The sequence below is a fragment of the Artemia franciscana genome, chromosome 11 (assembly GCF_032884065.1).
Source record: "Artemia franciscana chromosome 11, ASM3288406v1, whole genome shotgun sequence".
In the NCBI taxonomy this organism is placed as follows: Eukaryota; Metazoa; Arthropoda; class Branchiopoda; order Anostraca; family Artemiidae; genus Artemia; species Artemia franciscana.
Window position 1 is genome coordinate 7269164 of NC_088873.1, and position 26987 is coordinate 7296150.

General features: G+C 34.6%; 1 protein-coding gene across 1 annotated transcript in view; it reads left to right on the forward strand.

Annotated features, from left to right (window-relative positions):
• The window catches only part of LOC136032743 (uncharacterized), a 165307-nt gene extending 141922 nt beyond the window's left edge, over window positions 1-23385 (forward strand). The window contains exon 5 of the mRNA XM_065713077.1: window positions 7882-23385. Within this exon, the coding sequence (XP_065569149.1) occupies window positions 7882-8300 (419 nt within the window). The 3' untranslated portion in view covers window positions 8301-23385. The remainder of the gene's footprint in view (window positions 1-7881) is intronic.
• Window positions 23386-26987: the final 3602 nt, after the last annotated feature.

Sequence of the window (26987 nt, forward strand, 5' to 3'; positions counted from 1 at the left end):
ATTTTCCGTGTAATTTTTCAGCCAATCAAAAGATCCAACGAAAAATCTGATGGGCTCAAATTAAGCAGAATTTAATACTAGTAAAACCTCATTGCGGATGGGCCTTAATTTGACTGAAGTTGACAGGTCTCATTATTTGGGGTATTAGTCAGATTAAATCGCTTCAACCAACCATTATAAAGAGGGGGCACAGTTTCTATTCTGTAATATAATATAAGATAAAAGATCGTCCAAAAGAGTGACAAATGTAAACCCCAGCCCCCTTACCCTCTGAAAAAAATCTTTACCATATATCTTGTCATTTCGCTCAAATTATGTTCTCTGGATTTGATCACATTACCATCTCTGCCACTTAACTTATCGTATCGATAGACAGATTTATTCAACAATAAGTGCCAACAATGTAAATGAGAAAGAAAGAAAGCATACAAACACTAAAAAGAAAAAGACGGTAATTAAAATTAAGGAAAAATGAAATTAAAATCGGTTTTCCGCAAGATGTATCTATGACCTTTAGCAATAAAATTTATAGACATATAAAAGAATTATTTCCTGCAAGTAGAATTCTATGTTAAGAAAAAATGACTGAATCAACTGAATGACTGAACTGACACATTAAACTCACGAGTTGCAGTGCGCTGTTTGCTTCTCTGCTTCGTGTATATAGGGCAATCACGCTCTAAAATTAAAGATTGGCTTAGTTTTGCATTCCCATTAGATGGAGGAAGGAATGCGTACCTATAATAGGGTCGGGTAGATTGGTACTATGATGGAAAGTTAGCAGGGGTTGTAATTGTTATGCTCTCATTTGCATAATTTAAAGCCAGTGAAAACAATGAAAAGTTTTTTTTATTAGTCTGGAAGAATAGAAAGATAAGTCTGCAAACCAAGATTAGAATATTGGAAGCTACAGTGATGACAGTGGTCAAATATGGCTCTGAAGCATGGGCGCTCCGAAAAGCAGATGAAAATTTACTAGATGTTTTCCAGAGAAATTGCCTACGGATTCAATCCCGCTTTCTAGGGCTATAATGAAAGAAAGGTTGAGATGGCTAGACCACGTTCTACGGATGAAGGATGGCAGATTATCGAAGATTGTCCTTTTTGGCCAACCGTCTGGGGCTACACGGAAAGCAGGTCGTCCTTGTCTGGGTTGGGAGGATGTCATAAATAAAGATTTAAAGGAAATAGGAACTTCCTGGGAGGATGTAAAGAGGGAGGCTTTAAATAGATTAGGTCGGAGGAGGAGCGTGCGTAGCTGTGTTGGCCTCAGGCGGCTTGGTGCTGCAGTGAGTTATTAGTAGTAGTAGTATTGAGCTGTTGAGGCGCGGGACACCCCCCCCCCAGAATATTGGTGACTATTTATTTATTTCAATAGCCTAATTTATTCTTTGTTTCAACTTCAATTCTCACATTTTGCGCCAAATGTTGCGTAAAGCCATCCTTAAAAGTTCTGCTATTCTTAGCAAATATCTTCGAGCAAAAAAGAATAAATTTCATAAAAAATAAGTTGTAAGAATTGCGGTTTAGGCGTTGAATTGCAAAACTATAATAGTGTTTTCTTTTAATGTATTAAGCTCAGTTGCAAATTCCTTGAGGCTTTGGAATGTGTCCTTTGCAAAAAAGAAAAAAGTGCTTGATCAAGGGAGGGGTCTTGCAATCTATTGTCTCGTATACACCAGAAGTAACTTAACTGCCATCTGGATTTGATATTCTGGGAATTTATTTTAAATCCTGAAATGAATAACATTAGTTTGACAATTCACCTCTAGAATAAATATGTACAAATTGCAATATTGACAGTAATATTTTTTGCTTGGATGTTGATCAGATGTCCAAAATCAAAACGCTTTCCGCGGTGAAAATAAATTCCGGGAATTGCAGCAAAGGGTAGTCAATGGTGTGTTTCGAATGGAAATAATAAAAAATTAGACATATAGTAATGCATTCTAATAATTCACCAATCGATAAAGCGTAACTGATAACTATGTTTTACCTAAAAAAAAACACAAGTCTAAAAAACACACATTCTAAAAAACAAAGTCTAAAAAAACATTCAAAAAACACAAAGTCTAAAAAAAACACATACTGCAATGATTGTAATGAAGTCCCAATCGATAAAGCGTAGTTGACAACTTTTTTTTTTTACCTATCTTAAATGCTGCATTTATTTGACTTCGTTTTTTTCAGGGAATTTGTTTTTGCTTAGGCGGACACAACTATACACAGCAACAATTTATAAGGAAAAGGGGCTGTTTAAAAGAATTGTTCCAATGCAGATGTCTAAAATCCCCATAAAGTCTATTCTCGGGTCGAAATATCCCAAACCTTTTCCTCTGGGAAGGTCCCCCAGACTAATCTTAGGTAAGGGAAGTTACCCCTTCCTCATTTCTCTCCTGTGCTGGTATGCTGTTTGAGTAACCGGTAAAGATCACTAATTGGTACTTGTGTATTATTCAGAACATACTCAATAAGTGAATTTGGGTTCTTTCGTGAAACAAACTACGATGCAGGTACATTTTAATTAAATATTTTATATATAGAGGTGGTTAGGCTAGGTTCAGTTAGGTATTTGATATAATGCACCCCACCCCAACCCCCTTATGTGCAAATATATATCCCAAACTTTTGATAAAGCTAACGAAATAAAACAAAATATGATGAAAATGTAATACTTTATTAAGAAAATTGTAAAATTACAACTTAGAATTATAGTAGGTTATATATTAGAATAATAGGTTGTGGGCAACAACCCCTTATCCTGGAAAACTATAATTGCCTCTTTTTCAGTCTTTGGCAAATCCCAAATCTTCATTTCAAAATCCATGTTCAGACACTATCTTCTATCACTATTCATAGCAAACTAAATGGAGTTTTGTCTTCGTGGCTATGAAACCGGTTTTTCTCGTAAAATGTACCTGCATCGTAGTTTGTTTCATGAAAGAACCTAATTTCAATTATTGAGTGTGTTCTGAATAATACACAAGTACCCATTAATTTAATGAACTAAATTAATTTAGAAATTTTATTCAACTAAATAAGACTCTTGGGAAATAGCAACTTTATTGGAGGGAGTAAAGAGTGAAGTTCCAAACAGATGGGGTAATGGTCAATAGTTGTAGCGGTAGTAGTAGTAGTACTTCAAGCTTAATCAAATCTTTTTTAGACTTGTAAGCGCCAATTCGTGTAAATCGAGGATGCATGTTGCCCAACCCCTAGTATTTGTGGCCTTTACAAAAAGAAATTGAATTAAGAGGGATTCCATCCTTGAGTTTCTTTCCCGGTAATGATAATGATACTCGTCATTATAGGGCTATTTAAATCAATTAAATTAGAACGATTTAAAACTCAATTTGAATCAATCCAAGTCAGGCCTAAATTTACAAATTCATATATACCTCTGATGCATAGTGTTTAGCCCCTTGTATGTGTCCTTAACAAAAAAATATATTTGGCTTGAATTAAGAGAGATTGGTTATTTCCATCCGGGAATTTTGTTGGTCAGGGCATTTTCTGCTGTCTGGAAAAACCTTCTTGGATTGGCACCGTTTCTAACAATGTATTAATCTCACAATTTCACTAATTCTTGGAGCTTTTCTTCTGTATCGAACCAATAGAGATTAATTGCCAATAAGAAAAGAGTTAGATTCGAGTTTTTCAAGTCGAAATTCTGGTACAATGCCAACTTAAATGGGCAACGAATTAAATGCTGGAAAAATGCATTGATGCGTATTTCTATTCAATTGAGCAGATTCTCTGTTTTAAGATGGGGAATCCCTACCTGGAGGAAAGGCCTGTTAAAATAATTGTGTTACCTTTACAACTAGCTCTTCAGTTCGTCATCTTCCTAGCTCTAGGCAAAGAGCCAACTCCTAAAGTGTGTGTAAATTCGGATCCTCGTTTTTAGCTTAAACTGAATATTTGGGGGATGGCTTGACCCTACTGCTGTTTTCGCTTGGTTTGTGTTTAGGTTTGACTCTTACTTCCATAGCTTGATTGCTCTAATGCGACTAGTGCGACAACAGTGCCTCTCCGCGATAACCTCTAAAGAGATCGCAAGCAGTTTGACCTTGAAGTGCAAATTTAGCCCATCTGGACTTGTGATACCCGTTTTTTGAGACTAAATCGTGTCTTGGAAATGAATACCCTTTTCACTGTTATGTTATACTTTGGCCTTGACTTTGATATCCAAAACTTTTGACTTTCAAGCGAACTTTGATAGTCATAGTTACTGCCAAGACCTCCTAGAAACGAGTAAAAGTGAGGGGTTGCAACCACTACATTCCACCTTGAATCAGCCCCACAGCGTTAAGACATTAACAGCATATAAGCTTTTCATTGTTTCTTTATGTTGTACTTTGGCTTGTCTTCTAAAATTATTTTTTTTTTTACTGTCAGGACAGGTTCGAAAGGAGTAAAGGGGGAGAGGTGCAATCCAAAACAATTTACCTTGAAGTGTTCTTTGTGCTTTCACTCACTGCCAGTTATGTGCCCTCTTCATAACAGTGTTTAGTCAACCTTTTTTAAAATCTTACAGAGAAGGAAAGATTCCGTTTTAAGTATTTCTCGATAAGTTTTTTGGTACTTGAATGATATACGCCCCACCGCTTAAGTTGTTCATTCATTGACGCATTATAGAACTTTTTTTTCAGCTTAGTATGAGTCAAGACAAAGAGAAGTGACAGAATAGGTGGAAAATATATAATTTGGGCTATATATTTGCACATGAGGGGGTGGGGGTAAAGTATTTGGACAGTGTGAAGCTAGAAAGCAATTCTTACTAAATAATATGCAGAATAATTTTCCTTAACACATTTAGGCTGAGGAAATTTTTCTTTTTACTCTACAGTTTTTTCGTTGTATTTTGTGGTTTGTAAATAAATAAACAAATCATATGCACCATCAATGGTTCTGGAGGATCTTTATATTCTTTATACTATTTCTAATGTTACTCTTTTTAACACGATTTCTATGTATTTTGCTCCTAGGGGGTGTCATTGATCCCCCGTGTCCCTTCCTGACGGTGGGTGAGCGCTATACTGTTTTTCAGCTAGAACTATTGAAATATTCCTCAATAAACTAGACTGAACGTATTTGTGCAGATCAGCGTGAAGTTTTAAGTAAGCTCATAATTCGTATTCTTAAAGTTTTTTTTCTTTTACACACAAATCAAATAAAATCAAGATTAAAAACATCGAGGCATCCTTTTTAAGAATGAAGAAGTTGTGGAACAATTCTTTCGTCTTCCTACTTATGATGCCGCTTTAAAGAATTTTGTAAGTTGTCTCAAGTGGACTCCTGCTTAAGATGCCACTTAAAAAATTGTAGGTTGTCTAATGTGGACTATGTTTGTCTTTTTAAAAAGAAAACAGATCAATGCAGCTTGCAAATATTTTATGAATAAAGAATTTTTTTTTCAATATTTTCAATATTGAATAAAAATCATATTGATAAAAATCAATATTTTATGAATGTGACCAGAAAACAAGATCAATGCAGCTTGCAAATATTTTATGAATAAAGAAATTTTTTTTCAGTATTTTCAATATTGAATAAAAATCATATTGATAAAAATCAATATTTTATGAATGCGACCAGAAAACAAGATCAATGCAGCTTGCAAATATTTTATGAATAAAGACATTTTTTTCAATATTTTCAATATTGAATAAAAATCATATTGATAAAAATCAATATTTTATGAATGTGACCAGAAAACAAGATCAATGCAGCTTGCAAATATTTTATGAATAAAGAAATCTTTTTTCAATATTTTCAATATTGAATAAAAATCATATTGATAAAAATCAATATTTTATGAATGTGACCAGAAAACAAGATCAATGCAGCTTGCAAATATTTTATGAATAAAGAAAATTTTTTTCAATATTTTTAATATTGAATAAAAATCATATTGATAAAAATCAATATTTTATGAATGTGACCAGAAAACAAGATCAATGCAGCTTGCAAATATTTTATGAATAAAGAAATTTTTTTTCAATATTTTCAATATTGAATGAAAATCATATTGATAAAAAATCAATATTTTATGAATGTGACCAGAAAACAAGATCAATGCTGCTTGCAAATATTTTATGAATAAAGAAATCTTTTTTCAATATTTTCAATATTGAATAAAAATCATATTGATAAAAATCAATATTTTATGAATGTGACCAGAAAACAAGATCAATGCAGCTTGCAAATATTTTATGAATAAAGAAAATTTTTTTTCAATATTTTTAATATTGAATAAAAATCATATTGATAAAAATCAATATTTTATGAATGTGACCAGAAAACAAGATCAATGCAGCTTGCAAATATTTTATGAATAAAGAAATTTTTTTTCAATATTTTCAATATTGAATGAAAATCATATTGATAAAAAATCAATATTTTTTGAATGTGACCAGAAAACAAGATCAATGCAGCTTGCAAATATTTTATGAATAAAGAATTTTTTTCAATATTTTCAAAACTGAATGAAAATCATATTGATAAAAATCAATATTTTATGAATGTGACCAGAAAACAAGATCAATGCAGCTTGCAAATATTTTATGAATAAAGAAAATTTTTTTCAATATTTTCAGTATTGAATAAAAATCATATTGATAAAAATCAATATTTTATGAATTTAACGAAATTTTTGGCTGTCAAAAATACTCCCTCTTCCGTCATAATTTCTTTCTCCTTCCTGTTTAAAACTTCCGCTTTAAGATTTCGTATAACTTTTCTGAAGTTGACCTTCATTCGACCTTTGTTGAAAATAATTCTTCTGTGAATACGTAGCCAAGGGCTATGTAGAGACTTCATATCAAAGATGGGGGAACAAAATAGGCTAAGAAAATGCTTTACACAAAATTATGTTCTAGAGACCTTTAAAATGCCTCAAATGTTTTTCCTTACACAAAAACTCAATACGCACGTGAAACGTGAGAAAAAAACGCATTTATAAGTTACTTTCAAAACTTACCAGTCTCAAACGCCCCCCCCCCATGAATAAAATCTTGATGATGCAGCACTTACCTTTAAGGCATTTTGCGAAATTACACTATGCTTTCATCGTCTCGAGTTTCAATCCCTTTCTTTTGTTGTCATAAAATGTCATAAATATGAAAAGATAAATAAATAACATATAATATAAAATAAAACATAATATAAAACATAATATAAAAACATAAGTAAAAACATAAATAAAAAATATAAATAAACATAAAATGTCATAAATTTATAAATGTCATAAAAATTTTAGCGGGTCGACCGCTTAAGCCTTTCTTTCCTTTTTTTACCCAGTATTATCATCTTTCCTGGCCTCTTAGAAAAGCTGTATGATTGGTAGCGTTAATTGGGTGGGTGCAGGAGAGGGTATGTGCCCCCTGGATTTTTTCCTTCCTCTAGACTTTGAAAGATACCATTTCTGGGTATTTGTGTTGGGAAAATAGAGAAAAACGAAAATTTTTTAGCCCCATAAAGTTCGAAAAAAATAGATTTTACCCCCTCGAAATTTTCGTGAATTGACACTTCTTTATATGAGTCAACTTCTTGAGTAAGTTACTTGGCTGGTTCAAAATGTCTGTAATATGCAATCATGTAGCGACGTAATTTGCATTCCAATTTCAGTATCAGACCCAGTCAAGAAGGGGGGTCGCTGGCCACTCGCTTGTTGCAATTTAATTTTAGCAGTTCTTACTTATATTAATGCGAACCTGTTGCCTACCAAGGGTTTGACCCTCTCTCATATGCAAATCTGCAAAATACGCAAACAAACATACTGGTACATCAGAAATTGTTTATCGTATTGTAATATAAGGTGAAATCCATAAAAAGCTAATTCTAAATATACGAATTATTTAATGCCTTTTTCATTTTTAGGTGTTTCTCGTAATCGCTGCAGTAGCATGAGCAACGGGACTTCAAATAAGAAATCCTCTCCTGTGTCAAATAAATGTCACCTAATCCCAACCCCAATGTTTACACTTGAGCCTGGAACAACCCCCATGTGTGTTCAAGTGCCGTGTAAGTCTAGGGCAACAAAGAAAAGCCCTGTGAGGACCGACCCTAAGACATTTCCAAATTCTGCCAGTAGTACTGCCAGCTCCAGCGATTGCATCGCGAGCAGCTTACGTGTGCATAGTAGTCCCGTGCCAATTCGGCATGTCTGTGATAATATTACAAATAGCGAACTACTCCTTCAGTCGTCCGCTAGTGTTAAAGTTGCCAGTCTCCCAGTTGTTCAGTGTTTTACTGAGGGAGTCCCTCAGGATAAGCAGAAGCCAAGCTTCCCAGTTTGAAAGGTCAGGGACAAAATTCTAATGTGGAAGACTACTTCGTCCAGTCAGTGACAATGTAAAAGTGACAGAATACTATCTAAACTTTTATTGTTTACCAGAATCATGTCCAAAATAAAAAGTCGATACATTTTCGAGGAATATCAGCGAGGAATAGCAAGAATCTGATAAAAGATTAATTAGTCTACTTCGTTAGCTACTGCTTCGTCCATAAAAGAGTGATAATTAATGTTTAAGATAATTTTTAATATGGCCATCATTTGTCAACCAGCATATTCGCTAGATCTCTCTGTTTTAAAGATAAACATGGATCTTTCCTTAAAAACCGGAAAGCAATCAACTATTTTTGGTGTTTAAAAGAGATTTGAATAATTAAACTTGCATTGATATATTGTCACTGACTCCATCAGATGAGCAACCCCATCCAAGAAAGAAAGACTGCTCGCTAGAGAGTTCTGTGATAGGTTTGAATGGTTTCAGCTATTCCAGATGTCCTTCGACTCGGCTAGTGTCAACATTATTCATATCATTTTTATTTGAAAAAGTAATAATAAACCTACTCTTAGAGTTACGTCGAGCGTAACTTTCCGAGCGGAGTGCATAAGTGTGAATGTGCCCTATTCAGTGTTTTTGGAGGTCTTTCAGAACTTTTATGATCGAAAGAAAGCATATGTAAATATTTTCTAGGTTGGAACCCGTTTTTTGTCATTTCAGTTGGGAAACTGGAGATTTTGAAGGTTGTGTGTAGATAAGTCTAGTTTTTTTTTCTTCTTTCATTTGTGTTTTATTTTTTATAGGAACGTTCGAAACTTGCATTATATTCCATGGGCAAAGCTAAATAGGGTACAAGGGTGAACAGTGCCACTCCCAGAACTCCCAGTACTACCACCCCTTGCCCTCTTTAGAAAAATCCTAAAAAAGAATGCAACGCCAAATTTCAATAGAAGATGGTACACTTGTAGCCCCTTCCCCCTAGCTGGCCGGTTGTCCCCTTGGAAGAATTCCCTAGCCACGCCCATGTAATGTCCCCAAGCATAAAGGGTTAGCAGGGCACCAAATATAAGCAGAAAATTTAAGTGCCATTCAATTACCACTCTTCTTTGATGAGTTCTATTCCCATTTAATCTCAATTCAGGAAAAATTAAGATATTTCATTATATTACGTCCAATATGTTTTGTATGTCAGAAATAGGCTAATCTAGGCTCGGAAATTTTTGCTTTGAGTTTTTCTTTTCATATTTGAAATTGTGACGCTTTAAGAAACTGGCAACCTTTATGGATCTAAGTGCTTTCAGTTAGAGTAACTTAGAATTTTAGATAGCTGTCTTTTTATTTACCGGAGTTTTGTTTTGTTTTCCTTAGAAAAAACCGTACTTCGCTTTGTTTATTTCTGAAACCCTTCAAACTTTATGGAAATCCATTTTTTAAATAGCAACAGATAAAAATGTTTTTAGCCCATTATATTCTGTTTTTAACATAATGTTTTTCTTCCGTAAGTTGTTTTTCCTTTTCTGTTACATAATTAGTTAATCATATTTCCACATTTTTACATTGAATATTAATGTAAAATATACATTCAAACCTAGATTTTAAGCTCTTGCGCCAGTGTTGCCAGATCCTTACATAAGATAGTGCAGCCATAAAAGCAAAAATGCGTAGAAGGAACCATTTACCTAGCCAAAATATCCTCAAGGTGCAATTTTCCAAATGAAATAATTTTGAAAAAAATGCGCTGGCTGAACGATTTAATGCTCCACCGTGTGAATAAAGCCCCCGAATTGCGCAACCGAGTCCATCAGACGATTTGCGGAAAACTTTTAAAGTCTGCACTTTTGTCTGGATCTCATGATAAGAACCAAGCGTGAAGTTGAAATTATCAAATATCCACGTAATTATTTGCTCCATAACTTTGAACTTAAAAAAATGTTTACTTAGTCAAAAAAGGATTACAAGGGAATTAAGAGAGTGTAATGCAATGTTTTGTTGTTTGATTTTTAGGTGTTTTTCTTTTTCGGAACAAGAGATTTATGACTAATGTTTTTCAAACGAGGCCTTGAACAAGTTTGTCAGATAGATGGGATCGGTGGTTGCAAAGGATTTTAGTGCGGTTTTCCGCGACCTTAATTATTGCTAACAATTTTTGAAAAAACACTTATTTGCCAGAAGAATAAATATTGGATATTCGCCAATATACTGAGAAATGTGTGACATGCTACGAGATTTGAAACATTATTCCAACTAGGAAAGAATTCTAAAATACGAAGGTAGTTGAGAATTGTTTATGAAATTAAGAAAGGTACACGCTTTTATTTTTTTTAATATTTTTTTTAGTTTCAAACACAGTAACAGAAATGAAGATCATTATAATGTAAATAGAAAACAATTAAACAGTTACTATAGAATAGTTCAAGCAGGAATTATTTTATTTTAATAAATTCTATTTTCACTTTAATAATTACAGAAATAGTTGTTATTAGTAATTTTCTGTTGGGTGATGGGGAAACGCCTTTCATATAACTTATAGAGCTTGAGCCAATGCCCTTTACTCACCTTTATTAAGGGTTAGTATAGCTGTTAGCATGAACTTTTTTCCAAAAGGAGCGCATAAAAGGAGTTCAATTTGTTAAAAAAAATTTGCATTTGTAAACAAAAGTGAATTGAAAACTATTGATAACTGATAGTATTATTAGTGAATCTCTCATCAGTATATAAGCCTAGAGCGTAGACATAATCTATATTTAGATTGTATCACTCGGCGCGAGATTCAAATACTTATCCAACTAAGAACTAATTTTAGTTGCATAAAATCATCAGCGCGGCAGTATACCAAAGAAATATTTTTTTTACATTTCGGATTTACACTTCCCAGATCTAACCAGTCCCAGTTCTAGGGTTGGTTGTGAGGGGGGGGGATAAACCTCGCCCACAACTAAAACATTTTATATGAGCTACACTAGCAAATGCTTAAGGTATTGCCATAAAAGTGTCTGCCACACCCCTCCTCTCTTTGAGTGGCCTACACTCTTGATTAATATCCAAAATCTCCATATGTGTGATCTTTATACATTGCGTAAAAATATGCTTCAATATAAGTAGTTTGGTTCTTATATTTACTTGGTTCTGCCGCGTTTTTCCTCCATTAATCTCGTGTTAATATTCAAACATACATAAAAGTTTGTGCATTTAACTCAAGAGCCTAGAATAAAAAGGCCTTTGAATGTATTAATTTTACTTGAACTATTATTGTCTTCATTTCCTTTCGACTTTTTGATTTTGGAATTTCAAACTTTCCTTAAATCTCAGTAGTTGTTTAAACATTGGTGGAATTTGGACGATAAAGAAGGCCTGTGGCCTTACTTATCAGTTTAGGGTTTCTGTGGCACGCTTAGGATTTTACTGGGTCTAAAGAGTGTCAGATCCTTTTTTTAACATTCTAAAAACAATATTTTGTATTCACATATGCATAGACATCTGGACTTTTCCACTCTGAGATCAGAATTCCCATAAGACCTCCCTGAGTGCCAAAGATCCCTCTAAAGATCCGAAGTATGCGCAGCTTTGTGTTGCTAACACATCTGTTGCTACGCGAGATTCGAACTTTATTTGAGTGCCTCTAGTTCGAAAAAAACCTCTATATGTTTCCCTGAGGCAGGGGGAGGGGTTTCATCCTAGGTGTAACACTGATTGTATTTAGAAAGGAACCTTAAAACTACAGATCACACATGGAATGCCATTTGTGGATGGTTGTGGACGTTGGAAGAGGTATCCGAAGACTCTTGAGGGCTTAAGCCTCTTGAAGGATACACATTACTGTTTAGCATGAATTTTCCATTGAACTATAAATCTTCTATAGGGGGCTAACTCTAACCTAAAGGCTTGCCTTAATGCCCCATTTTCAATCTGGCTTCGTCAATGGCTATGGCATCCATGGTCTACCAGAAATGACATAAAAGATCTGGAAGGGGATATGTTTACTACAAAGGTGACTTTCACGTCGAAGTGCATATCCTACTTCGAATTTTCTACGCAATGGCTTCTCAGGGCTCTATCTAAAATTAGTTCAGACTGTCTTGTTTCGTTTTAAGTATTCACATAAACCCGAACAAAGGTTAAAATATTCGATTTAAACCTAAACTATTTTCCTTTGAAAACAAATTCCTTTTTCACGATATGTGTACAAAAAAATGATGAGAAGGACCATAACTTCTCCCGGGTTTCTCATTATTATGAGGTCCCCGGTCCTTCTAATTATTATAAGAAGGACCAAATAACTTTCCCCGTGTTTCTTATTATTATGAGGTCCCGGGTCCTTCTCATTATTATGAGAAGGACCAAATCACTTTTCCCTGGTTTCTCATTATTATGAGGTCCCGGGTCCTTCTCATTATTATGAGTAGGACCAAATACCTTTTTCCGGGTTTCTCATTATTATGAGGTCCCGGGTCCTTCTCATTATTATGATAAGTTGGTAAAGTTCTATTATTTGGTAAAGATTTATAGGGCAGATCTAAGTATTTTTTCATTTGTTCATATAATTTATTTACTATGAATGATAGGAGAATAGAAAGCAAATGGAACCTTCTTCGGGATAATCATAAAATAATAATATTGTTACAATTTGCTCTTGTTTTGAAAGAAAACGGTTAGCCAGTGGCGGAACTGTTAGAAAGGTTTGTCACTTTTTATGGCTGTTAATCCTAAAACAAGGTTTGCATTTCTTTTTGTACGTGGATTTAGATTTTTTTTTTTTTTTTTTTTTTTTTGTCAAAGAAGAGGAAGGAAATGGGCTCGAATTAGTTCTGCTAGTGGAAATTGACAGTAGCATTTCACGTAACTGTAAATAAAGCAGCCTTTATTTGACCCCCCTAAATGTCCCCCTTGGAAAAACCAAATTATGTGTGTTTATAAATTAGGTGTCTTCTTATATGGCAAGTACATGTGAATTTTTTTGGAGGAGGGCAATTAAAGAGTGGGATGTGTGAATAACAAGGCCCACTTACTCCGGAAAATTTTGGATTTTGCATGGGGGATGCTGAGCCCCCCCCCCCCTGCGTGCGTCCCAGTTCTTATCATATAGGTGCGGAAATAATAATGAGGGAATTATTTCATTCTAACCAGAAGACATGGTGAGATTCAGATATTAAGTAATTTTGGTAAAAATGCACACATCAGCCGTTATAAGAGGGATAGATGAATTTTCGTCTTGACATCGTTCAAGAAGCCCTCCAACCCTCTACTAAAAATTTTGAGAAAACTCGGGAAAATGAACAAGAATCCATAATTTTGAAAGTAATTTGCAAAAGAGTTTTTTATTCATTTAGAAATTCTCCTTCAAGATAAACTTTCAGTCAAGTTCCAGTACAATTTATTTCAAAACTGTTTTTAGACACGCAAAAATGACGGGTCAAATAATATTTATGGGCCGTTCGGCGGTACCTTAAACAAATTTGGTTATCAGTATTTTCAAATAGGCATTTTTTTTTTTTTTTCATGGACATATTTGATCTACGAAATTCTATGTAATTTATGAATTTCTTACGTTTTTGGTTTGCTATGCTATTGTCAATATGATTGAAATAGAACCCCTCAAATACCATTTCTTGCTGAAAAAAGACACCATTAGAGCTTAGAATAAATACAATTCCTTGGACACAAACAGCGGCGGATCCAAGATTTATTAGGGGGATGTGCTCCCCACGGAAAGCCAAAGTTGTCCTAATTATAAGAGTAGAGGAGGAAAAAATACCGTTAGGACAGCCCAAGTTTCGTTGATCGCCCACTAGAATATCCGCTCTTGGACATTAATACTCATGGAAAAATCCTTGATATCGTAATAAGTTTGATGATAATAAACGTTTTTGGTCGAAAGTATTGACATTTTTTAAAAGTTTTTGTTCAAACTGATTAAGCTTCAGTCCTGCTGGCAACGAGATTGCTCAAACTGTCCTGCATGCAAAAATAAAATTAATTTATTTGCCTACCGGGGCGGGGAATTTCTAGACTATTGCTTAGTTTGATGGATGGTTTTAAGGCATCTGCAGTTGAGCCATGCCTAGATTCTTTTTTTATCGCAAATAATTCTTTTTTTAATTTTAGAGCCTAATGTTAAAAGATCTAAAACTATTTAATTAAAAGTAATTGGGACGACAAAACTTTGCTCTGAACGGAATTCGATTTCCAATTAGTAAAAACTGAAAATAAACATTTTCATTCTGTTGCAATATTTAGAATGATAATTTTAGTATTAATAAATGCTAAAATGATAATTTACTCTACCGCTATGCGGTAATATCGGTATTACCTTTCTTAGTGTCGCCACTGGATTTCAAGTTCCCTTAGAGGTCTTGTTAAGTGTTGTGTTTATATATTAGGAGCGAATTTCATGGCCTAGTCCACTTCTCATATAGGCTAATGTTTTATTCAAGCACATCAATGAAAAGTGCATGAAAAGAAGCGTTACTAGTAGTGTTTATCCGTTTTAGAAAAGGAAAAGCCAACTTTCAATATATTTATATAAATATATACTTATATATATATATATATATATATATATATATATATATATATATATATATATATATATATATATATATATATACATATATATTCGGTCCTTTTATTGGTTTTTATTATTTAACTTAATAATGTCTACACGGAAGAAAGGGCGCGTTCTATGTGTAGAAAATGATCTTTTTCTAGCTGTGTATGTTGTAAAATATCGTGAAAGATTTTTTTTGTTCTAAATGTTTACAAACCTTATAAATTTGGATTGGATTTGATTCCATCTTTTCAACCACGAAAGATTCCAAGAAGTCTATTTGGATCTAATTTAAATGTTGTAGCTATTCAAATTGCCGGAATCTTTAAATGTTAGAAACGACGAAATCGAGCCTCAAAGACCTCTAATGACAAAAATGGATTAATAGGTCATAATAACGTTTGTTATCTGTTAAAATAAAAACAAAAACTAGAAATAATTAGCGGTTTCAGTTCATGGACATCTTCATCGTGTGCTTGAATAACGCAATTGAATATTCGTAGATTAGTAATCGTAAAATGACAGTGGCTGTGAACTCTTGATTGACCTGGCTGTTGAAACTAAGACGGACTGGACCAACCTTTTGCACCATCACAAAGACGTTACAAATTCTGGGGATATATATATATATATATATATATATATATATATATATATATATATATATATATATATATATATATATATATATATATATATATATATATATATATATACTTTGAACCAGGCATTAACTCACAAGCTAATTTCAGGATGCGCAAAACGCGTTTAAGATCGTGCAAATTAGAATAAAAAGCGAAAAAAATAGGCAAACTGTTTGAAAACATGAGATGACTATGGTGCACATTGTAAAATTTTGGACATTGCTGGGTGGGGGGATTTTCGATACTATCCTCTGCGGTTCCTGGTGTTTACCCTCCCCCACCCCCCACACCACGGAAAATAAGAGTTTCCAAGTTTGAGAATTTTATTTGAATTTTTTTCCGTAGGGGAAGGAATTTTGGTACTTGTGTATTATGCACCACTTACTCAAGTTTACGCTGTGTAAAACTCCAGAACAAACCAGTTTCTCCGTTAGTTTCTTTCTGCTTTGCGCGAGACAAGACAAAGAGAAGTGACAGAGTATATGGGAAGTATAGAATTTGGGCTATATATTTGCACATAGGGGGGAGGGGTAAAGTATTTTGACAGTTCGGTGTCAGAAAAGAATTCTTACCTCACAGTATGCAGTATAATTGCACCTAACACATTTTGCAGGCAGACACGATGTACTCCCCCCCCCCTAATGTGCAAATCTATAGCCCAAATTTGTTTCTAAAGTAACGAAGAAACTAACAAAAAACCGGTTTGTCCCAATCCCCCCATAAAAATCCTAGATTCGGCAAAGAACCCCTACTCTTGTTCTTGGGGTCTTGAAGCATCAAAGATACTTCATAAATAAATTTATGTTGAAGTCCAGTCCGTTCGTGTGGTTCTTAGCCTAGGTTTTGTTATACATTTGTTAGTGGCAAGTCAGACTTGGTTCTTTAAAATTATCAATCCAAGGAGTTTCTTTAATGCTAACAAATTCTAGTCGATTATTAAGTATTTCTTATTCTCATTGAATGGAGTATCAATTAATGGAGGAGACTTGAGAGAAAACTAAAACTGAACTTCCCAATTTCTGTCCCTTTTTTGTAACTTTTTTGAAGAGATTTTAACCCAAAATATTGAATTGGATTTCAACTCATCACTCAAGTGTTGTCTATGATAAAGCACTGTTGAACCTTTACATAAGCGCCATATACTAGGGCCCAGGTCCCTGCGTAGGATCTATTTTAGAAGATCCACATGTCACTAGATACGCTAGTCTGCAAAAAAAAAATAAAAAAAAATCGGTGAATTAATTGAACATGGAGGCATACGTCAGAAGCACAAGGTTTTGGGACAGAGGACCTATTCCTCCCCTTCCACTGTGTGCATAGTTACTGGAATTGTTTCAAGAATTTTTTCTGGTAGGGGGTGCATGTCAGAATGCTTGATAGGCTCGAAGATCAAGGTTCCCATTATTTCAGTCCCTCAATGTTGCCATAATTTCCAGAAAGATATAGAGGGGTGTGGTATCCTCTGAGAAGGCTATAGTGACTATTCCGTGTTATTTCACGGGTGAAACCAGGTACCTAGGTAGAAATTTTTCTTTGGGTGGGGGCGTATAAAGAAACAAATTTGTATTTATTTGAATAAGAAGTGCCCAGAAATTTTGAAAATTTATTATTTTGAGAGAGAGGTGAGCCGTTTAGCCCTCCGGTTATTTATGTTCGTGGGTGAGGCTTTACTATAATACTAATTCTGTGGATGATTTGTGATAGACTCATCCATAGCTGTTGCTCATAGATATGTGAACTTAATTCAATCCAAGAAATTATATTCAAAAAATCAAAATATTACTCTAATCACAAATATTGTCGCCTTTTTTTCAAATTTATTTTTCTTATTCAGGGTTCTTCATGGATCTTTAACAACTCGATAGATTGCAGAGGCTTTTTATTTCAATATCGTCTTTCGCCGACATCTCAGAAAGAGATGGACTTGATAGTTTTAGACAAATCAGCTATTGTGCTCATAAGAGTTCTTTGGTGGGTCTTCACCTACTCGCTTCATTACTTCTACTTAGTCTTACCCCCCCCCCCCCTACGGACAAAGGTTTGTCCAGCGGTTTTTCAAAATATACCCTTCCTCTCCTTCCAGAAAAAACAAAAAAGTGGTATCTAACTGTTTTCAAAAAAGGTTTTACTGTTCCCCCTTTGTGGGTCTTTTATTCACTGGGTTCTTTTAGATGCGTTTTTATTTCATAGGGGTTAAAGAAGTCGGAAATAACGGTTACATGATTTTATTGATTCGATACCAATTTAAAAATATTTTTACCTAATTCTCCTGTTCCTTCTCCCCTAGTAAGTATAAACAATACCAGAGGATCTAGATTTGAAACTCACTTTTTGAACCGAGAAGCACCACACTCTTCATCCACCCCCTCCCCTGGAAAAATGGTCTGATTCTTCAGATTCTTCCTTATTAAAAAGAAAAATGCATGTCCACTTCCTACTTTCCCTCTTGTAAAGCTATACAAATCTCCAGGTGGGCAAGGGGGCAGTTTCCCCCCATTAATATGGTTGAAAATTATTATTTTAACGTAACTGTATAGTAACGTCATAATTATTAATCTATCTTTACTACCTAGTGTGTAAGTTTTCAAAAATTGAGCGGTAATTAAAAAAATGAATTCCAATTTATTAAAAATAAAATTTATCAGAACCAGATAAGCAAAGTTATTCAATATACACATAAGAAAATAGCAGTCTAATATCTAAAATTCCTGATTATCAGGGTTAAAGTCATCATGCTAAAGTTTAAGCGTGGAAAAGGACCAGTGATCCACTCATTTATCATTATTCAGGAAGTGTAATACCAAAGCTTTTTTGTATTTACTGGTGAAATTTAATAATTATGAATTAATGAACAAAAACACTAGAGTTCTGGATTTTGCATAATTTTATATCTTGCTAATTTGTCTTACCTGTGAATTTTTTATTAGCCCCTGTAAAAAGCAGAATTTTTTCATTTGTCAGATAGATTCCCAACGTTGCTTTGCTCCTTTTTTTCTTCGGAAATAATTCAGTTCCTCAGATGTGGAAAAATTCCTTGTAGAGATGTTTTCTCCGTTTTTTGTGGGGGGGGGGAGTTCAACGCAAGTTTTACGTCATTGAAGTTAACGATGGTAAAAGTTTAGTTTAGATAGTCCTTGGAAAAGCTTGGGTCGACTGTAATAATTCTAAAGGCGTTATGGGACCGTCCTTGGAAAAATTAGAATTATACTGAGCCTCTCAAGCCATGTCTAAAGTTTCTCTTTTTCCAAAATACATTTTTTTTTTCTCCTCATATAAATTGTTGGAAACTGTAGCTTTTCATATCAATTTTTTATCATTTCTTGGATACTAAGTAGCAAGGACAGTCAAAACAAAATCCGTTGTTTGAATTGAATTAAAGGGAAACTTAAGTAACCCTATATATAATAAAAAATACATAAAAAATCGCAGAGTTCAAACTATCTCAATATGCAGTTTTTGTCAGTAGCGGGTAACAAAAAAAAAAAAAAAAAAAAAAAAAAAAAAATGGTGAGAAATCGGCAGAAAAAGCCCTGACAACAATTAGCTTAAGAAGGTGTAATTTTCTTTGGGAGAATAATAGATTGTTAACGTTTTAATTTTTATGGGCATATTTTGATAGACCTAAGATGTGTCCAGAAGTAAAAAAAAAAAATGCTTTTTAGCACTTTAAAAAAATCATCCTTTTCGAAGCAACTGCTTGCTAACAACAGTCCAAAAATAGGCACACCACAAGTCTTTCTCTTTTCTCGCCCTCCAGTAAAATTTATGCTGTGTTACATACTGCCTTTTGAGTTACACTAGCCCAGGCGTAACATGCTGATGCCTTGAGCAAAGCTATGGATTTTTGTAAGGTGTTTCACTTCTTGTAATATCCGAATCTTGTATTTAGCCACTGAGTTTCAGGGGGTTTTAATTGGGTTCGACAAAAATTGTCTTAAGCTGTCTGTATTCAACCTAGCGAAAATTCAAAACGTTTTCTTCTACGGGTTCCAAGCTTGTTGGACGCGGGTTCTTCATCAGTAGAACTAGCTAGAATGGAATTTTTGAACACAGGTTCTGGGAGAGCCAAACGACGGTTATTCTAAACGATAATCCGCGTAACCCGTATCTAGCTCCGTGTCAGATATAGGGTGGCCTGAAAACGGGATTTCGGTCAAATAAGCCTTTTTCGTTGTGCATGACAGTGCATCTAGGGTCAAATAAGGGATAAATAAGGGTCAAATAAGCCTTTTTCGTTGTGCATGACAGTGCATCTAGGGTCAAATAAGGGATAAATAAGGGTCAAATCTAGGGTCAAATAAGCCTTTTTCGTTGTGCATGACAGTGCATCTAGGGAAAGCTCAAATTACCAAGAAGTAACTTTTGCCACTGTGAAAGTAAGCCCAAATCACTGACCAACTTCAAGTCCTCGTGAAATCTCAAGTCCTACTCCAAAGCTTATAAAAAGTCGTTTGAGTAAAAGATAGTCTGTTTTTTCTTCGGAATATCAAGTCAAGTTATGCTGTTTTTTTTATTCTGATCAACCTTTGTCTGACTTTGCCGATTTTTCTTTTTCTTCTTTTTTTTTACTTTAGTATTTTCTGTTTATGAGTGAATGTGGGATTGAATGAGACATATTGTTAGTATAATGTTTTAGGGTTTACTAGCTGAATGATCTAATCCTATGCACACAATTTAAAAAACACAGTTCGATTCAGTATACACCCTTCCCCATATATAAACTGGCTTTATACATATGAACGGCAGATAGTAATCTCTTCGGAGGGAATATACAACTTCCTCTGGCTGAATTCCAGGTTTTGGCTCCCTAAGTGAGTTCAGTGCTTCTAGTGGACCGGTTTGGATTAATCCCCCATTTTCATCACTATCATCAAAATTGTAAAATTATTATAACAAAAGTTACATTCTACGGCAAATAATGATGGCTTTTTTTAAGGGTATAAAATATTTTTTTGTCATTCGAAGTAGTTATTAAAAAATTATATCACCTGCGAAGAAAAGGGGGGCTAATTAATCTGCATGGCGGTGCTGAACTGGAATTCGGTCAATTCTTTTGTTAGTTGTATAAGCCCTTTGGAATCACGATTGCCAAATTGTTTAGACAATGCTGTATCCTGTGGTGCCCATAGGAGCAATATTTTGCTAAGACGCAAAACCACCTTAACGATAGAGATCGAGACATAAATATTTTTTTTTCTGACACCACCCAATATTGTCTTGATTCGGATTATAGTTCACATAGCGAAAATAAACAATTTGACAACGTTGATTTGGATTGCTACTGCTTACCAGACCATGGCTTTTTACAATGGAAAATGTACAGTCTGCTCCACGCCTTTGCTTACCGAGGGTGGAGCTTACCTATGGAATTACATGCAGATCTATATAATTCTGATACGGCTTTTGTGCCACTGTGAGGTTTCCTCTAAATTTATTCAGAGTATGTTATTCGACATACTAAACAAACTTGGAATCTATATTACACGACAAATAAAGTGTTTTCAGTCTTATGGCCGACACCTCCGCTCAGTGTTGCCACCTAGAAACTCAGAACAAACAAACAAAAATTTTGTTTAAAGGCCAGAAAACTGTCTGGAAGGTCTTCTAGCCGGCTTACGGACATTTAATCACAAGTCTGTCTGTAACAACATGACTCTGAATAAGCTTCATGAAAGAGGAAACCTTTTTTTCTTTCTGTTTTTCCTTCTTTGCACTAATGGTGGTTGGTTGTTCTTATTACAGTCGATATTAAACCAAAAAGAATCTAATTTTACAATCTACGTTGTCCAGAGTCACAACCCGTTCCTACAAAAAGTAAGGATTGAGCATTTAAATTTCGAACAAAAATACAAAGAAAATATTTTGTGATGTCGCTGACTTTACCAATTGATAGATTAAAGCTAAAAACTATATGATGCATTTAGCTCAAAACCTAGCTTGGCGGGGGATGTATTCTGACTGATGACGGCTGAAACCTTTAGCTTAAGGTCTCATGTTTAGGCTAATTTACTGATCATATTTTAGATTCTTGTTGGTGTTCCGTTTGCAAAATTCCGTCATTACAGTTATTCCTGTTAGTCTTGCTTTTTACTTACAATAGCACAGTTTAAAAAAAAATCAAGTGCACATTTTATTACAGTTTTGATTTGTATAGTTGTACTCTGCAGTTTTAGCTGTTTCATGGGATTACTGAATAAATCTGTAATGCCTCATGAACTATTTTAAATAGTTCATCTGAGGCCTAAATAGCCATTATTTCCCATTGAAACGTCTATGAAACTCTAGATTTCAGTGTTTTTATGTCCTTGCTTACCGGGACTAGCCCCTGATACATATAGGTGTTTAGACAGAGAAATATGTTGGATTCTGCCAAAGTTCTACTCCAAGCAAGTTTCTAGATAATCATTAAAAAAAAATTATTGACATAAGTTCGAATTTTACAAAAAGGATAACATGTCTTAAGTGTTAAAATTTTGAAACTAAAATGCTTCAAAATTATCTTTATTTCTTAGCATAAAATATTAATAAAGTTAAAATAACCAAAACATAAATATGGATTCAACCCCCTGAAGTATGGCTTATATAGCCTAATACACAAGCAATAATGTAAATTACAAAATTAAGAGAGAATAGAGATATTAAGAGAGACGAAGGGGGGAGTATTTGAATAAAGGGAAATGAAGCTAAATTGGTTAAACAAAAAATAATGCAGAACATTATTAAAAGTAAGGGTCTGTCTATTTTTGGATTATCCATAGAAAACCGGTTTTTGCTTTCTTCTATAAATGTTTGATCTGATCGAAATCCTGGCTGCTAAAAATTCTACCTTTGAATTCTATCAAGAAAATTTTTGAATTTTGCGCTGAAAATTCTGCAATAGCGATTCGATTTTGCAGTTAGTGAGTAACGTCAGTTACTCGATTTGCAGTCAGTGACTGCAGAGAAATTCTGCAGTCAGTGAGTAACGGACAGCGTAAAACTAACAATACAAGTCGTATTTGAACAGTTACAATAAATATAATCTATTAATTTATTGGACATGTTAAAGAAATTTAAGTATATTTTTGCTCGTGTAGGTTAAGAACTGCTTGGACTTCAATTATTCACAGTTCTTCACTGTTCTTTTCAATCGAGGACAATCTTACCTCAATCCCCGGTAAATTTGAAGTTTGGAGGATTAAGAAAATTTCACGCAATAAACGCTTGAACGTTTTTTTTTTTTTCTTTTTTTTTTACCGGGGGACGAAATTTCTTGGAGTGGTTTCACTGAAACCCCTTTAAACCTTTCTAAAAAAATATTTTTGTAATGTTTTTATATTATTTCAAACGTTTTGATTTTGTAAATAAAATACTTGCAATCGCCAACTGACTACATTTGTTCTATTCTAAAATGATTTTGCTATTCTCACTTCAGTAGTTCACTGTTCCTTTGTTGTAAGTTACTTTACTGCATTTTTTCAGTGCACAATAAATGGTAGTTCTAGTTCTTCTTCGGGATTATCAAATTTCTTCAGTCGTTATTTATTAATTTTCTATTAAAAATGATTAAGAAAATATATATATATATATAAATGCAACCCACTATTCATATTTTCTCTGTCTAAGTAAATGTTTACTACACCAGCGAGTTCATAGGTTAAAAAAAACAAAGATTTTTGTCAGTGTATTTTGGCGGCTTTTAAAGAAATGGTTTGTGCTTTCGGCATTTTTCAACCGAACCCATAAGGAATGTGTGTCTGTTGATGGCCTCTTTTTGGCCATCGTTTAACAGTTGAAGTGCTTGCGGAATAGGTAAAGAATTCAAATCTGGCCAAAGTTTTTTTTTCTTTTTTTCTGTTTGTGCCTGTCGTTCTTGATTTTAATGTATTTGTTCACACGGTGTTATAAATACATCTTTATTTGTTAACTTGTTGTTGTTGTTTTTTTTACTCCAGAAAGGATGATTTTGATGTACCTAAAGTCCCATCTTAAGTAGTGTAACAGATTGTCTTATTGGCGAACACTGGTAATAAGAATCCTTAGTTTTTGAGCAATAACATAAACAACGTAAATAGCCCTAATATTGCTCTTAAGTACAACATTCTCTTGTTCATCTTAGTGTGGAAGCGATACCTGATTATAGATTTGAAAAGCCATTAGTTCGGAAGCAAAGGCGAAGCCTTTTCCTTCAATCTTCTTATATCTGAATGAATGAGTGTATTTTATAAGCCGCCAATGGCACAAGGGCATGGCGATGGAATATCAAAAAAAAAGAAAAAGAAAGACACATTCAAAAATAGGAAGAAATATATACAAAATAAAAAACAAATAAACTAGACTTTTCAAAAAAGTAAACCACTCCAAGGGTGGCAAACCTCCTTTGATGACAATTTTACATATAAATTATCCAGCTGTATGATCAGGTCAAGAACTCCATAATTTAACTCCATGACTTCGTAATATCTACTATTAAGGATCCTAATGAAGGAAAGATGTCGGCTTATCCATTAGTCCAGACATGGTTGTTGACTGAACGGCCCATAGTAACCCAATTTTAATAACGCACTTAAAAACTGTTTAGTTAGGAAAAAATATTAATTTTTGCTGATTCAGAAATGGTAACTAATAGTTCCGTTAATCTTAATAGTAAAATTTATTGCAAAACACATTTATAGGAATTTCGACAAAATGGCTAAAATCCCCTCAAAATGGCGCCGGATTGAAATGAAAGGCTTAGCATTGGAATTGCCATGGTCTAAAATCCTCTGCAGGAGAATTACAGCCCCCGTATTGAACAGCAAGTAAAACTACTTTTTTGCATTGAAAGCACTGTCTCCTTTCTTTTTTTTCTACTACTACTACTACTACTAATAACTCACTGCAGCACCAAGCCACCTGAGGCCAACACAGCTACGCACGTTCCTTTTTTTCCAGGGGTGATTATATCAAACTAGTCACTGCAGAATGTTGGGAGGGTCTCATTTGAAAGAAAACTGAGATATCAAGAACCCTTTTCAAGTAACAAAAGATTAGGTGCGACAGTAACGTGGTCTTTTTTGCCATGCGTCATTTGTGTCACCCAGAATTGAATTGAACTTCACCCTTTTGTGTCACCCAGCGTCAGTTCCTAGGGAATGGAAACCTCAAGATAGCCCATCGGTTTTCTGTGGTTTAACACCCTAAAAATTAGACTTTGAGCCCCTCAGCAGAGTAGCGCTTGTGCCATTTAGTGCCACATAAAAACCGTTTTTTTCAAAAGAGAGAATTCTTATTCTTAAGAGGGTATATCCCAGAATTCCTGTCATAAACAATCGATTTTTCATAGGCTAAATCCTAAGCAATCAATTTGAGCTTTTCACATTGAAAACCATATCAATGTGGTGCTTTTCGTCACTTTGAGTCACAAAACCTTGATTTTTTGCCCAGAGAGTGTAAAAATGCAGGGGAATACATTGTGGGACAACGAATAAATTTTCTTTATCTAAAACCCTATATAGGAAATTTTTAGCCCCCCTTCTTGACAAACTGGGAAATGTTTTTTTCACTGTCACCTCTTATTATCATCTGAAATTAGAGACCCCTGAAGGTGGAAAATCTTCATCATGGCTGGGCAGAGTTTGAAATAGTGTGACTTTCCTCTGGATATAGATAAAGAACGCAATCAGACGCTTACTAAGAGACCGACCTAATTGACTGTAAGCAAAAACCAAAATTGTACTATATGTTTTAGCATTACATAGATAGTTAGGTTTTATTTTCATTTTTTTATGGTACTTGGTATTAATTAAGTGACATATAGCGATCGCAAGTTCTGTCGGTCTGTCTGTCCCGGTTTTGCTACTTTAGGCACTTCCAGGTAAGCTAGGACGATGAAATGTGGCAGGCGTATCAGGGACCAGAACCAATTAAATTAGAAATAGTCATTCTTGTGATTTGAGCATCTGGGGGAGAGTGGGGGTTCGGTTAATTCGGAAAAAATAGAAAAAATGAAGTATTTTTAACTTACGAACGGATGATGGGATTTAATGAAATTTAATGTTGGAAAGGATATCGTGTCTCAGAGCTCTTATTCTAAATCCCGACCAGATCTAGTGACATTGAAGGGAGTTGGGGGGGCCTAATATCTTGGAAAACGCTTAGAATGGAGGGATCGGGATGAAACTTGGTGAAAAAATAAGCAAAAGTTCAAGATATGTGATTGACATAACCGGAACGGATCTGCTCTGTTTGGGGGAGCTGGGGGGGGGGGTTAATTCTGAAAATAAGAAAAAAATGATGTACTTTTAACTTACGAAGGAGTGATCGGATCTTAATAAAATTTGAGGTTTGGAAGAATACCATGTCTCAGAGCTCTTATTTTAAATCCCGGCTGGATCCGGTGGCATTGGGGGGAATAGAGGGGGGAACCTAAAATCTCGGAAAACGCTTAGAGTTGAGGGATCGGGGTGAAACTTGGTGGGAAAAATAAGCACAAGTTCAAGATATGTGATGGACATAATCGGAACGGATCCGCTCTCTTTGAGAGAGTTGTGGGGAGGGTGAATTCTGAAAATTTAGAAAAAAGGAGGCATTTTTAACTTACAAAGGAGTGATCGGATCTTAATGAAATTTGATGTTCAGAAGGATATCCTGTTAGAATTGAGGGATCGGGATGAAACTTGGTGGGAAAAATAAGCACAATTCCTAGATATGGGATTGACATAAACGGAAGGGATCTGCTCTAGTTTTGGGGAGGGATAATTCTAAAAAATTTAAAAAAATGAGGTATTTTTGACTTAAGAAAGATTGATCGTATCTTAATGAAATTTAAACCGATCCGCTCATTTTGGTGGAGTTGGGGGGGGGGTTAATCCGGAAAAATTAGAAACAATGAGGTATTTGTAACTTACGGTGTTACTCGAATGGGTGATCAGATCTTAGTTAAATTTGATATCTAGAAGGATCTTGTGCTTTAGAACTCTCATTTTGAATCTCGACCAGATCCGGTGATATTGAAGGGAGCTGGAGGGGAAACCGGAATTCTTGGAAAACGTGAAAATCGAGGTATCTTACGATTGGGTGATCGGATCTTAATGAAACTTGATATATAGAAGAATCTTATGTCTCAGATGCTCCATTTTCAATTCGAATCGGATGCGGGGACAAAGTGGGTTGGAGGGGGGAAACAGATATCTTGGAAACCGGAAATCTTTGAAAACGCTTAGAATGGAGAGATCGGGATGAAACTTGATGGGAAGAATAAGCACAAGTTATAGATACGAGATTGACATAATTGGTACGGATCCGTTCTCTTTGAGGGAGCTGGGGGTTGTTAATTTGGAAAAATCAGAAAAATTTAGGTATTATTAACTTAAGAACGGGTGACCGGATCTTAATGAAATTCGATTTTAGAAGGAACTCGTGTCTCAGAGCTCTTACTTCAAATCCCGACCAGATCTTTTGACATTGGGGGAGTTGGAGGGGGAAACCAGAAATCTTGAAAATGCTGTTAAATTTCGTAGATACGTGATTGACGTAACCGGACTGGAT